Below are 15,684 nucleotides of genomic sequence, written 5' to 3' on the forward strand. Positions count from 1 at the left end.
GTTCAAGACCGAATCAAGATTGGATAAGTAGAACCCAGGGCACTAGGTCATATGTCAACCTGGCAATAGGTGCTTTTTACTGAGCTTCCGGGATGTTGTTTTGATACTTCCAAGGTTCTCAAAATTGAGGACGAGGTTTTCTACCTCATTTTTGACCATTTCAGAGAGAATATTAATACTGAGAGTAGAATTTACATTTGAGTGATCGAAACCAAGGCACCATGTTGATTGTCAACTTGGGCGCCAAACCCAGTTTTGATGCCCCTAGAATTATTGTTTTCTCCCCGAGTTGCATCTACATTATTTATGATGTTGGAAAAAATGACCGGAATACTTATTCAAAAAACTAATTGGAAACAACCCAGGTTGACAATTTGTCAACCTAAGTGCTAGGTCCAGTTTTAGGCCTTTTGAAAGTTCTGTTTGCTCCCCGAAAATACTTGAACTTTAATCTTTAACACAAATAGAGAATATGCCCGAAAACTTTTCGAAAAAACTCATTAGAATTGGCCCATGTTGACAAAATGTCAACCTGGGCGCTTACCAACACCAACTGTCAACCTAGGCACTACGCTGGTCCCTCATTTCGGCCTCTAGATTTGTTTGTTTCTTTCTCGAAAGTACTTAATTCTCCTTTTTTGAGGAAGACAAAGAAAATACTAGATAGTGATTTTCAGTTTGATGCTTGGAAGTGGCCTAGGTTGACAACTTGGGCTCTGGGTGAAACCTTAGGCGCCCTGGTTGATTTCTGTAGTGTTGTTTCATGTATTTTCAGATCCCCGGGCCTTAGACTTGGATGCTTCATGTCTTTATGGTACATAATACTGAAAGATAGTGATTTCAAAAAATCTTGGCGGAATCCAAACATTCATTCTGGAGTTCTTGAAGTCAACCTGGGCGCACAACTAGGAACCCCTCCCAAGTCGACTGCTATGACTTAAGACTACTCAACTCTGAGATGTTTTCTTTCTTGCCACGAGTCAAACATGTTTGTCCATGTCACTGGGATCAATTTTCGGGTTAACATAATGCTAATAGAAACAATCAATCAAAAAAGATTTCGGTGACTATAATCGAATTGATTAAAAGAAATAGAAAAATAGCGCCTACTCTTCTAGCTGCTCCTCTAGCCGAATTCACATAGGTTGGTAAAATATTCAACTTTGCTTTTCAAATAAAATTCTTATTCTTAGGATGAATAGAAAGTGACTACAAAAATTTTCACCAAGGAGAACTCTAGTACCCACTATCATGTTCGAGAATCTTAAAAATAGTACTCTAGTACCCACTTATTACCGCATACAAGGCAGTACCAGTAAAATTCCAGACCAGCCTATCATGTCTACCAAAAGCTGAAGTGAGAATGGACAAAATGACCTTAGCATCAATATTAATGAAATTAGCCAAAATAAGTGGATAGATAGCTCCATAATCGAGAAGCAAGTTAAAGATCACTACCCATATGCAAATCATCACCACCCCGGAAACAGAATATGGATAAGCTTTATAGTACTTTTAAATTATGGCTATTAATTTTATTATTTCATGTTTGTCTTTAAGTGACCTTCGTTTAGCAATAATATTTCCTTCACCAAAAAAAAAAAAAAATTGTTAAAGTTGTAAAATAAATAACTTTAAATTGGTGTTAAAATGAGAGTTAAGAAAAAAAAAAAATCTACTATGTGTTTTCTAAAGACAAAGGAATCCAATCAAACTACTTTATTTTTTGTTTAAAAAAAAACTTTATTTTTTGATTGAGAAGACAATTACTCTTCCACATGGCAATAGGAAATTCCACTTAGCTTTAACCAAATTTGATGAGTTAGTTCCTTATATAATCAGCCTGATTAAGATTGATTAAGTTGATAAAATGACAAATCAAATAATAAAAAAAAAAAAACAAATCAATCAAAATCATTACCCATTAAGTAGGGTCATTAAAGGACCTTAATCATTCAATCTATTTCAATTTCTAAATCTAAACTTGTCTGGTAGGTCAATAATTCGGATAAGTAACAAAATATATTTCAGTGAAAAATCGGCTTATCACTTTGTGCTCTTCTTAATTGGAGTAGTTCAATTAAGTGACATGGGTTGATTTTGTTCAAATTATGTAACTGTTTAGATAGTTTGATAAAAATTGGTAAAAGGCGAGTGATGGTGCCTATCTTTTGTATATATTCCGTCAACTCCCATCACACTGAGATTTTCTTAGACAATATATAATGGGATATGTGTACATTATTACTAAAAAAGAAAAAAAATGAATGCATTTTGTAAAATATTTCATTGCAATCAAGGTAAGGTTTTTAAATTTTTATGTGTTTGATTTCATTATTTTAGATATATTCATATTTAGGATGTTAATCAATATACTTGTTAGTAAATCTAGATCATGATAAAATATTCCCAACATGCGTTTCATTAGATATGATATTAACTTGCTCTAAATGAAAGTACCAAACTGTTAACTTCAAAAATTGGCCAATTGACAGCGGAGTCGTACTAAACTAAATCTTGCCACGTGTAACACAATTAGAACTAGAAAGTAAAAGAACACAAGGATAGTTAGCGGGTAATGGCCTACTCCCCTTTTAGTTGTATTAATACTGAGAGATAATACTCCAGATCACTATAGGTGGGATTTAATATAGTTCTCTTCAGATTACAATGAATTAGTAGGTAATGAGAGAGATATTAGAGGCATGAGAGAGAGAGAGAGAGAGAGAGAGAGAGAGAGAGAGAGAGAGAGAGAGAGAGAGAGAGAGAGAGAGAGAGAGAGAGAGAGAGAGAGAGAGAGAGAGAGAGAGAGAGAGAGAGAGAGAGAAGCGGATTAGGGTTTCAGACTTAGAGCTTTATGGCTTAAAATGAGACATAGGATTTTAGGGTTGAGTTAAGACTCTTTATATAAGAGAGCTTAAACCCTAATTAGCAGATAAAATAAGAGACATTTACATATTAAATTAATAAATACAAATGACCAAATTGTCCCTTGAAAGTATATATTTTCGTAGCATCTTAGTGGGCGGTCAAGGCCCAACTCGCAGCTTGGCTTGCTGTCCACGGATGAAGGTTGCACATTAATGTCCTGCAACGGAAAAGCTGGTCGGCCATGCACCTACAAGAAGTAGGTTGGCTGGTCATACAAGGTCTGCAAGTTGAGGTCTAGCAGGTCATGTTTCTACTAGCTTTGTCTAGAGTTGGCTAAGTCTTAGCGATGGTTAGCCTCTGTAGATGGAGGCCAGCCCTTGGAGGTAGAGGCCAATCTTTACAGGTTGAGCACATCCTTTAGAGGTGGAGGCCTTTGTACACCTCTTCCTTGTAAAGGTCAGGCTCCTTTGGTCGAACGAAAGTTTTCTTGATCTGAAAGTCATCTTTTGGTGGCCAGCTTATGCTCGAACCTTGGCCGACCATACTAGCTCACCTGGCTAGCCTATAGACTCCCTTTGGTTGGCCAGACATGTTAGTACAACTACTTAATGGCTCGCTTAATTCATTTCGCTTGCTGCTTGACAGTTTTATCATACCTTGTAAGAAGACTTTGTTCTAATATTGACAAGGCTATATTCCACGTGTATTCTATCTTAATTTATATGGACATGCCAATTTGAGATAACAAGGCATAATTATATAACTTTATATTTTAAGAAATTTTTTTTAACAAATTGTATATTTTAGAAAAGAGATCATATAGTGTCGAAAATACTAAGGACAAAAATGCTAATTATTATAAAATGGGTAAATACCATTTTGGACCCTTTGTTTTACAAAAGTTACCAATTGGACCCTGTGTTTTGTTAAATGACAAAATAGACCCTGTATTTTCTAAAATAGTACAAATAGGACCCTAAATTGATTTTTTGTCAAAATATAGTTGAATTATAATACGATCTAAAAGTGATATGACAAAACTGTTTACATTTTTTGTATCTGTTCGTATTAAGCATTGTCTTCAAGTTGGTTGTATTAAAAAAAAAGTTGTCAAAAATTAAGCTCAGGGTCCTATTTTTACTATTTTAGAAAATACAGAGTCCATTTTATCATTTAACAAAACACAGGGTCCAATCTGTAACTTTTGCAAAACACGGGGTCAAAATGGTATTTACCAAAAAAAAAATATCCATAAACGAATTGGATAAGGAAATGATATTTTTTTAGATATCCAAAATGGAAGCTGATATTTTTTTTTTTGTGAGGACAATACATATATTATTATAGTTATTTTTTTTTTTGAAAGAAACATATATTATTATAGTTGACAGGTAATACTGATACTGATACAACTCATTGTCGTATACCAATGAATGCGCGGGAAGAGTAAAGCAGTTTTGACGCGACATCCCCGCGTGCCACGTGGCTTCATTCCAACCGACACGGCTCCTTCATCCTTCGCTCCTACGTCTTCTGAAACTTGTTCATCATAAATACTTGGCTAAACCCCAAACCTTTTCAGTTCTCATTGCTCTCCTTCACTCGATTTTCCACTTATTCCTCATCGTTCAAAGCCAGTGATGTCTGCTTCTAAATCTTCCGACAACGCCAAATCTCTCTACCCAGAAGTCATTCTCACAAACCCAGAAGCTACTTCTGCTAATTTGTCCAACCCCACTTCTTCTTCGTCTTTGTACCCTTCCATTGACATGAAAGACCTTGCTGAGAATCTCTTCCCCGAAGACGAAGCCACCGCTTCGCAGAACCCAATTCTCCAATCTTCAGAAGAAGTACTGATCAAGATTCCAGGCGCCATTGTTCACCTCATCGAGAAGGAGAACAGCGTTGAGCTCGCTTGCGGCGATTTCACCATAGTCGGCCTCCGTCAAGGGGAGAACATCGTCGCAGTCCTTGCTCGTATTGGGGAAGAGGTTCAGTGGCCGCTGGCGAGAGATGAGGCGGCTGTGAAGCTCGATGACTCTCACTATTTCTTCGCTCTTAGGGTTCCGGCAAACGAAGACGGCGACGGTTCTGATCATCACGATCGTGAAGGAGGTCAGTTCGATGAATTGAATTACGGGTTGACGATTGCTTCTAAGGGTCAAGGTGATTTGTTGAAGGAATTGGATAAGATTTTGGAGACTTACAGTTGCTTTTCGGAGCAGAAAGTAGAAGAGGGGAAAGAGAGTTGTGGGGTTTTGGATGGGTCTGTGGCGAGGGAAACGACGCCGTTTGAGTTGGAATCGGAGGAGGAAAAGAAGGATTTGATTAGGGAGAGGTCGGCGGCCTATTGGACCACTTTGGCTCCGAATGTTGAGGATTACAGTAGCCGGGTCGCCAAGCTGATTGCGTCCGGGTCGGGTCAACTGATCAGAGGGATTTTGTGGTGTGGAGATGTAACAGTGGATCGATTGAAGTGGGGGAATGAGTTTTTGAAGAAGAGTCTGGGGCCTTGCTCCAACAAGGAGATTAGTCCAGAAGCCATGAGGAGGATCAAAAGGTTTCATCTTTTTTTGGCTGCTTATCTTATTTCATACTTGATCAACATTTTACATTGGGCTTTGACTTATTACAGAGTAGATCATTTTTTGTTGCAACTAAATATTGTGATTGCATTTCAGAGTTAAGAAGCTGACAAAGATGTCAGAGAGAGTGGCAAGTGGAATTCTTTCTGGGGTGGTCAAAGTATCCGGCTTTTTCACAAGTTCTGTAGTCAACTCTAAAGTGGGCAAGAGATTTTTCAGCTTACTGCCTGGTGAAATTGTCCTTGCTTCATTGGATGGATTTAGTGAGTAGCTCATCTTAAAACTCAAAACACTACTTTATTTTTTTAATTTGGGCTTAAAAGCTTGGCTTAATACACTACACTAAACCAATGCATATAATATTAATCATGAAATGGTTGTTTGTGCACAGGCAAGGTCTGTGATGCAGTTGAAGTTGCTGGAAGGAATGTCATGTCGACCACCTCAGTAGTGACCACTGGGCTTGTTTCCCATAGGTGATTCAAAAAATCTTATTCAAGGATTTACAAAGCCTTAAGTCTGGCTTAGTTTAGTTTTACTAATTGTGTTGAGTAATTCTGATTTTGCAGGTATGGAGAAGAAGCGGGGAAGGTGACAAATGAAGGACTTGATGCAGCTGGGCATGCCATAGGGACTGCTTGGGCTGTGTTTAAGATAAGAAAGGCTCTTAATCCTAAGAGTGCAGTTAAACCTTCAACTCTTGCTAAAGCTGCTGCTGAAGCAAATTCTGCTATGTTGAAAGCTAAATCCAAGAAGAAGTAATTTTTCTCTTATTTATTTTTCATTGGTGTGTTTTCCTCCGTACAAGGATAGCAGATGTAGGTTAGAGTGGAAACCTTTTTGTATTAATAGCAGATAGTACTAGTCTACTACAAGACATCATGTACTGCATTTTATTCACATGTAACATCATTTTTTATATTTTTCATTCATGCGTTTGTTTGTAAATTAAAGATCAATTATGTAATTTCTATAAAAAAATAATAAAACAGAACATATTAGATTAAAAATGTAATTCTGGTGGTTACTTACTTTTATGTGCTACTATAACAGATTGTTAACGGTAAAATTTCTATTTTTATATTTAAATTAATTATATATTTAAAGTAAATTAATTTTAATTAAAGAGTGTGTATATATTTGGTACCTTCTATTTTATTTATTTACAAATGATATTTTATATTTTCAATAATGTTTATTTGGTACCTTGTATTTTAATATTATGATAGCTTAAATTTAATTTTTTTTAATAAAATTTTAACAATACAATCAAATTATTTTATAAATTTTGAATGGAAATTTAATTATTTGATTACATATAATTAAAATTTTTTTATTTAAATTAATAAAATTGTATTGATTATATGTTACTTTAATTAGGGTACCAAATATGTATAATTTGAAAATATCAAGCACGTATTAAAAACACAGGGTACCAAATATATTTTTTATAAAAACCTGAAATACTAAATAAATATATTCTCTTTAATAAAATATTTATAAGAATTATTATGTATATGTTAGGCTATTTTTAGTTTAAGTTTTAGGTCGATTTTATAGTTATTTTTGTTTTGTTAATGTTATCTTTTGGAATGATTTTACGTTTGATTTTCCTTGTTTCAGATCCCCGAGGCATTAAAGTTTAAATTCTATCAATTATTGAAAAGACAGGGCAAACTGGAGAAAAATCTGCTGAAACTGACAAAAACCCTGTAGTAGTCAGGCCCACCACATCCATGGTCGCGACTGTGAGGTTTGGCAGAAAGCACGATTTTTGGTTTTTTGCCTATGGTCGTGACTATGGGCAAAACACGAAAATTTTGGACAGTTTTGAATTTTCGCCATTCAGAGGTAGCAACTCTAATTTCTATTTAAGGGACTCGTGTTTTAGAACGAAAAGAATCAAAAGTTGGACCTAAAAAGTGAAAGGAGGAGAGGAAGCAATTGTGACGATCCAGAGCCCAATCACCAACTAGTTTTTTCTTAAACTCTTGATTTCTATGTTAAATTCTGTTTTAGATTTGATTATGGATGTTATTATGGATTTTATGAACTAAACTCCTATTTGGGAAGATGATGAATGTTGATTGGCATTATCTTTAGTTAATGATAATTGCTATTTCTCCTTTTTTGATTGTGAAATTTATCTATATTTGTGTTTAATTACATGTTTAAGATTGATCACATTTTGCATGTTTTATGATCCCAATTTAAAATCTGAAAAGTGAGAATTGAGAATGCTAAAATGGATAAATTAAATTTTGATGTGAAACGAAAGTATTTGCATAGCCTTTGTGACATTTAGATTATTACTCAATGCTGATTACATGTTAGTCTAATTCAGAGATGATTAGATAACATGTAATTTAGGGCCTAAAAAATCTGAAAAAAATTAGGTTAATTGTTATAATCTGTCATTCACATTAAGAAAGAGAGTAGTAATTAGCAGTAACAATTGGATAATTAAATCAATAGAATTTTTTTCCCCTAATTTGCCATCTTTGATTAAATCTTTTTATTACTGAATTTTATTTGCTTGTTAATCTTTATTTTTATCACAATCACAAAATTATTGATTTTCCAAATAGAAACATATGTAGTCTAGTGGTATTCAGCTCAATTCCTTATGGAATCGACCTCACATGTGTGAGTACTACTTGATTACGTGCACTTGCGTAGCTATTCATAATTTTCGTAACCTTATATTTTTCTGCTTTATTAGTTTTGAAAATAAATAAAATTAAGTTAGTAAAGTCACAAATAATTTATTAATTATTTTCAGTAAATTTTTAAATTAATCACAACCGTTTAATAATGATTTAACGACTAAAAGTAAATGTCACTATCATAGTTATATATTTGATATAATTATTATGGAAATTTGCGAAGAAATCTCTAAAAATGTCATTTTGATACAGATTAGTCACCAACATTTTTTTATATTTTTTGTATTATTTTGTTACTATATTACTGGACCTCTTTGTCTATAAAAAGACCGTTCCACAAGCTTATTTTTCACATTCTAAAAATACCCGTAAGGTGAGAGCATCTCTCTCTTGAAATTTGAGCTCTAGCCTTAGTCAATATTCTTGTAGTGCTCGCGAGTAATAAAAACTCGATGTAAAGTAGACGTAGCTCAATTACCGTCACGACACAAGGAGTTAACTAGTATAAATCTTGTTTGTCTCTCTTCAATATTTACTTAACTCATCACTTATCTCGCCAATCTAGCGACACAAGGTCCACAATAATTACTAAAATTATGCTTCCAATAATCCTTTTTAGCACAACATATAACCAGTTAATACATTATACATGGACACATATATAAATTATGTAAATGCTCTCAATAGCTAGTTTTGAAGGGCTTATAAGTCTTGAGATCAAGAACAATTCCGGCAAAAGACCCCACAGCAGCAGCTATGGATACGAGAAGACAAGTAGCACTAAGTATCTGAAGTCCCACCCATTTGGTGCTCCAACGGCTTATCTTCTTCTGAGCTATGTACATCTCAATTGGAAAATAAACTGTCAAAGGCCAGAATCCAAAGGCTCCAAGTATCCCAACCACATCATTGAAGAATGGCATCAGCATGGCTATTAGAGTGGTGATCATCACAAATATAGTTCTCCAAACCATTCTGAAAAGGTTGAGTTGGTATACAGCACCAACCAAGGGGATTGGTATCTCATACTCACCTGTTACAAACTCACTCTTTGGCCATTTCTTGCTGCTCCATTTCTCCACAAACGCAAATAATGGCTGGCAAAATACCTGCATATGCCAGTATGCTAACACCTTATCAAAAAATTAACGTCAAAACAGAAAATAAGAGTACAGTTCAGTTTCAACTCAGAATCAATTAGAGAAAAGTAGAGTTAGCCGATCTGAGACATTGTTCATCTAAGTTCTCTTGACTCGTGTTGTTAAGGAGTGTTAATTCGTGTTTATCCCTTATTTAACTAATTCAATATATTTTAAAAATAGTATATGTTTTACATAGGTTGTTGTTATGTCATTTGAATTGTGTTCACCTGGAATTTAATGATCTGTTCTGTTAATAGATTAGATGGATCAACCAGAGAATGATACGAACCCATTTAAGAAAATCCCATATCGGTTTATTTCATGTGGGTTTCGACTTGTGCTATTGTGTCTAATCCTTATGGCTGCCCCTACATGTATATTAGTGTGGATGAAGTTATTATTACCTGATAAGCACCAACAAGGTGGATAACAATAGCAGCATTCGCAATGTCTAGAAGCCAATAAGGGTTGTAGAATCCAAAACCAGTGAGAAGGTTTCCTGGTGACAAATCGCCAAAAGCAGCATAGCCAAAACATCCACACAGCATATAGAACACTGTGGTGACTGATACACTAAGAAGAGTTGCCTTTTTCATGGTTTTGTGCTCTGCAGGTGGTGATTTAATTGTATCCTGAATTTCAACTAGGACTAAGGAAAAAGTGTAAGCAAAAGCAATGGCTCCAAGAGCTTGTAGACTCCTCCACATCTTCTGTGTTTCAGTCACTGTTCCAGCCTTTGTCACTGTCCCTATGCTAATTCCAAATAAGCTTCCTTTAATGGTTCCATTTACTGCAAAAGATGTAAGAAGAATTGAGACATTCTCGTTGATGATCATATGCTTATTTGAGCTTATTATCTTTACTAGTATATGTATGCTTGTACCTGCAACTTTTCCTATGCCAAGACCAAGACCTATGGCTGAGTAAGTAAAGGACATAAGTGCTGCAACTATAGAGAGCCACCATACTTGACTAAAATCTTGGATCTGTGAAAATATTATCTCAAAGATTCCAAATGTTATCATGTACCCATTGCTTGACATGTGGCATGGATCTCTCCCTCCACTTTTGTGGAAACAGTTTGATCTCTTTATAGCCCTGAACACAGGACAAAACATGTAATAAATGTAAAAAGTGAAGATAGGTACTTGGTAAGTAAAACTCTTTATAGTATTATTTTACAAAATGGTCTTATTTTGATCATTATAGTTTATAAAGTGGTCTTTTAGACAGAGTTGGACAGAACAGGTTCTCAACTATGTTTGAAAGACTACTTAACAAAAAAAGAAAAGTTGTTTTCTCAGTCCTTGTATAAATATGTTTATATAATTGAATCTGAATTCAATATCTGTCTTGACAGTTAAAATAGTTGCTGTTATCAAACTAACTCAATTTGGTTCTAGGTTAATTACTCACATCATACTGACAGATGCAGCAATAGTGTACCCAACTGCAACCCCAAACATATTAACATACTGAATTAAACCGCAGATCACTACCCTTCTTCCTCCTGCAACCCCAGATGGAATACCCTCATTAGTATATTAGTTATATATAAAAATATTGAGACTATTATATAGTTATAGAGATGATATGTTATATTACCTAAGTTGGACTTAACAGAGTCCATGTATGTGTAATTTCTGCGGCCAGTAACAGGGTCACCAGTTCTATAACACTGGGCAAGGAGGTTGGAAGTATAGAGATTTACAATGGCGAAGAGTAACATCACAGCTGGACCTGTGACCCAACCCAGCTGAGCTATTCCCCATGTCAAGGAGAGGACTCCTGAGCCTATTACTGCTGTGATAATATGTGATGATGCAGTCCATAATGTTCCTGCATGAATCATGACAATAATGAGCTAATTTAATTAGTGTCTGTAGTGTTAATATTATGTCAAATGCTACACACAACTGTGTTCGGTTTATTTTATGAGTTCAAAAATCTTGAAAGTCAAGTAAAGATTGTAATGCTATTTTACCAGTTCTCTTTAGGCGGCCATCATCATCAAAGCACTTGGAATAGTTGGATTGAGGATTCATTGCTCCAGCCTCAGTAGCTTTAGGCTGAGGTTCAACTTGTAAGTAGTGCCTGATATCATGCCTCTCTTCCAACTGCGACATAAATACAAATATAAGAAAAACATGTATAATTTTGAGATTTTATTAAGAAAGAATCAAGATATATGAGATAAGGTAACTGTTGTTTGTCTCTTACAGCTCCATGATGGATCCTGCTAGGTAGAGTTCGACTCCTTGGCAACATATCACTTTAGTTTAATCAAGCACTTAAATGAATTCAGAACATTAGACAAAAATAGTTGGTTTAGTGAAAGAAATGAGGCAAAGATGAAATGTGTATCTTGAGGCTATGAAGTGGGACTTTATAGTTGAAGTGTGGAAGATAATGGCTTTGATATGGTGTAGCGCTTTTAGGAGAAGCCATGTGTATCACGATTCTTAGGAGAAGTGATATAAAAAGCATCAGTATAATGAGCCTATATGATTGCCAATTATAGAACGTTAAAATAAATAATTAAATATTTCAAAGTTAATAAGAGTTACATAACATCACATAGCATTACAATTCCTATTGAGGTTGACACAATTCTAATAAAGAGCATAATAAAGTATAAAGATACGTAACAGATTGCGATGCCATTGCTAATGGAAACATGGCCCTAAAGCAAAGTCGACAACTAAAACAAAATATCTTAAAAGGAAAGGGAAACAACTCTAGAAACAGTAAATCATTCATAGTACTATGCATATAGATAAGCATCGAAATAGTTCATTTATTATAGTGACCAAATTCTCCTTTTTATAAATAAAAAATTTTAACTCAATTTTTGAGAAATGGATGAAGAAAAAGTAAATTTACCGAGTATTAAATTTGGTCTATATCATATTTTGTGAAAAAATTATTATAATTTTTTTTATAAATTTATCACATCTTTAACATCTAAACCAAATGAAAATACACCATTGAGGCTCTAGAGAGACTATACAAGGTGTCATTCTTTCATTTTGAAACTATTTAACATTTAAACATCAAAGGAGTAGTTTGTTTTTTCTTACAGGGAAATCAAATGAATCATTGGGCAGCTTGCAAACTAAGATGTCGTTTTTTTTTTGTGTGTGTGTGTGTTAGAAGGGGAATAATTTTTATTCACCGGTTAAAGGAATAACAACCCAAAAGGTCAAGCAAAACAAGCTGTATCGCAATTGAAAACTAAGGTGGCGTTTGGTTGGAAGTAATGAAATGAAATAAAATGGAAAGAAAATAATTTTTATTTCATTCTTTTGTTTGGTTGCATTTTAAAGTATTAGAATGACATTCTAATGAAATGTTATTTTCACTATTTTAGTGAAATGACTATTTTATTTTAAAAATAAAGGAAAGACGATTCTAATATAACAAGTGAAAAAATTTAATGATTTTTTTATTAAATTTTTTTTATACATTTTAAATTTTATTCCATTTCATTTTTTTTTATATTTTTATTTCTATTTTTATTCTTATATTTCCATTTATCTCAATTAAACGAAAGTTAAAATAAATAATGAAAAACCAACAAAATAATTAATCATCATGTATAAAGAAGTTTGTGCAAACCACAAGCTCGATAAGTTGACACAACAGTTAAATGGAAAGTGGCCAATAATTGCAATGAATTCGATCTCACAAAACCGGAAAACATACGCGTGTTGTTAATAATAGTTGAGAAAGGAGCGTTACTATATCATTTTAGTTCAATGATTCATAGTTCCATTAAACAGATTTATAGACATGATGTTCTCATAGCAATAGCAAACGCACTTAAAATATATAAAAATATTATACAAAAAAGACGTGGTAATTTCTTCTAACTAATAACATTATATTATCTTCAATAAAAATTGTGTCATATATATTTCACAAAAAAAAAAAAAATTACTTTATATAATATATTTACATCAAATTTTAGTATTGATCTCCTACCAAATGTAAAATGAATTGTAATGGGAGTTATAAAGTGAGTAGATGAAAATAAGAACCTTATAAATTGATGCTAGTTAAATTTGTAATCCTCTTCTCCAAAACTAGTATAAATGAGTTATGGTCAAAGATTTTTTTGTTGTTTGAGATTTAGAGTGAGTTTAGTATAATTGCACTGTGGGAAAAAGTTGTAGGTGTTATAAAATAATATAAAGTAGAAAAGAAGAAAGAAGAAGAAGATGAAGAGAGAAAGAAAAAGTGAATAAGAATTTGTCAGTTGTTTATTCCAATGGGGTGAGCCCCTATTTATACAAATACAAGAGTGAAATATTAAGAAACTAAAAAAAAAAAGAAAAAATAAGAAAAAGAAGAATGTTGATTACAATTAATGGTAATAAATAAAAGATTTGGACATCTACATAATTATTAATATTTATAACACTCCACCTTGGATGTCCATAATAACTGCCTTATTAAAAATCTTGTTGAAAACTTGATCAAAAGAAAAAGAGTATAGTGTAAACTAACTCCCACTCATTTAGGCATTCGTGAAGATCTTCTAATCGACGAATTTCGATCTTATCTGCCATCTTCTCAAATGTTGATGCTGGTAATAACTTTGTGAATAAGTTTGCAAGATTGACACTTGATTGAATATGTTGAACACCAATATGTATTTTCTTGAAGTGTATAAAGAAGAATTTGGTGAAATGTATTCTAACTCTATCTCCTTCAATGTACCCTCCTTTTAGTTGAGTGATGCAAGCAGTATTATCCATAGAGAATTGCTTGGGTTGATACTTTTTTATTGAGTGCAATCCATATGTTTCCCGAATATGCTATGTCAATGATCTCACTCACACACATTCTCTACTTGCTTCATAAAATGCAAGTATGTCAACATGATTTATAGTTGCCTCGTTAAAAACCTTGTTAGAAAAACCCAGTGGGACAAAATCGGAGCTAGGGAAAAAGAGTACAACATGAATATGTCTCTCCCTCATGCACATATGATCCATAATTCTTTTGGTGATAATATATCTCATAACATTATTGTTATCACTTTTAAAATATCACCATATACAATTTTTGATCATATATTTTTTATAACTCTTCCAGAGTATGTATGGACTTCTAAATTATAGATGAGGGGTTCGTGGAACATTAGTCTTTATCCAACTAATTGTATCATTCATGTGTGTACACAACTTTGTTCATACGAAAATTTAAAATTTCAAGTAGATATGAACATAACACATTAATGGTACTATAAATTTTCATTTGTGACAATGATGGTACTCCAAGACCATATATTTGTTCCATCTTGTTGTATGATCTTAATTTTCATATCAAATGATCATATATCTATAATTCTTGATACATATGAAGTACTTCAGGACTTCAATACTAATGAACAAACTTTATACATTTAATATTTCTCGATATACAAAAGAAATAAAAGTTTGTTTTGCAATTAATCAAAAACTCTTCAAGAGTCTATCACAACGTATAATTTACGAATTTATACTGCGTAGACAACCATATGTATTTTTTCAAACAATAATTTACTTACATGTCTTTATTTTATACAAAGATCTTTGTCATATAGTGCGCGCGACTTAGAATTTATATCACTTAAAACATATATTAAATTCTTCTAAAATTTTTAGATAAGGCTTATTTCAATTTTCACTATATTAGGAGCTCCAAATAAATAACCTTTTGTTGCAACATTTATGTGACGCTTATAAATCCTCATAAAATATATCCCATGCTATAATCAAATCATGATTATATTTTCTCAATGTTTAAGTCTTACTTCAATCAATCTCATGTCTATGCAAACTTTGTACAACAATTCATTATGTACAAATACATATATGCAAATTTCTCATTAGAAATATTTATTTGCACACCCTACATGTCTTACTTCACTTTATGCGAGTAAACTTGCCTGGACTGCGTCATAATATTTTGGCCAAAAACAAAATGTATGTCGATAATTCTCGACAAATCTAATACCATGATCCTTGCTATCTCATGTTAGTTTATTGCATATGCAAACATTCAACATCTATTGACGACAAAAATTTCATTATATGATAATTTCCTCCCATATTGACATAACTTATAGAGATCTCTTTAAATTACATATTTTTCAAATATGTTTATCATTTATAGGTACCTATATAGAATCACTTAAGGGATTCAATTATGATCAAATGAGTTATGTCTAACTTCTTTTGGGAGTCTCTTCTAGAGTACCGTTTCCATCACGGTTATCATTTTTAAATCACCAATACTTTATAACATTAAGGTATCTCCATGAGTACCTCTAGATTTAACAACTTCAGGGCAAATCAAATAAGCATTTACTAATAATTTCTATATTGTTCATTTACGCTTGAGGCGTTTTCAACTCATTCTATCTCAACTTTG

At 33.2% G+C, this 15,684-nt stretch overlaps 2 protein-coding genes across 2 annotated transcripts; one reads left to right on the forward strand and one right to left on the reverse strand.

Annotated features, from left to right (window-relative positions):
• The first annotated feature begins 4,353 nt into the window (after positions 1-4,353).
• Positions 4,354-6,466, forward strand: LOC115704683 (protein EARLY-RESPONSIVE TO DEHYDRATION 7, chloroplastic). The gene is made up of 4 exons (XM_030631885.2): positions 4,354-5,431; positions 5,553-5,719; positions 5,848-5,932; positions 6,026-6,466. The coding sequence occupies exons 1-4, from the start codon at positions 4,512-4,514 to the stop codon at positions 6,216-6,218; spliced, it is 1,365 nt and encodes a 454-aa protein (XP_030487745.2). The 5' UTR covers positions 4,354-4,511; the 3' UTR covers positions 6,219-6,466.
• Positions 6,467-8,620: 2,154 nt separating this feature from the next.
• LOC133033306 (amino acid permease 3-like) lies at positions 8,621-11,748 on the reverse strand. Its single transcript, XM_061108027.1, has 7 exons — positions 11,485-11,748; positions 11,249-11,381; positions 10,870-11,103; positions 10,681-10,774; positions 10,148-10,362; positions 9,669-10,054; positions 8,621-9,231 (listed from the first exon to the last, which is right to left on the reverse strand). The coding sequence occupies exons 1-7, from the start codon at positions 11,530-11,532 to the stop codon at positions 8,803-8,805; spliced, it is 1,539 nt and encodes a 512-aa protein (XP_060964010.1). The 5' UTR covers positions 11,533-11,748; the 3' UTR covers positions 8,621-8,802.
• Between the last annotated feature and the right edge of the window lie 3,936 nt (positions 11,749-15,684).

This window comes from Cannabis sativa, unplaced genomic scaffold, assembly GCF_029168945.1.
Source record: "Cannabis sativa cultivar Pink pepper isolate KNU-18-1 unplaced genomic scaffold, ASM2916894v1 Contig3, whole genome shotgun sequence".
Lineage (NCBI taxonomy): Eukaryota > Viridiplantae > Streptophyta > Magnoliopsida > Rosales > Cannabaceae > Cannabis > Cannabis sativa.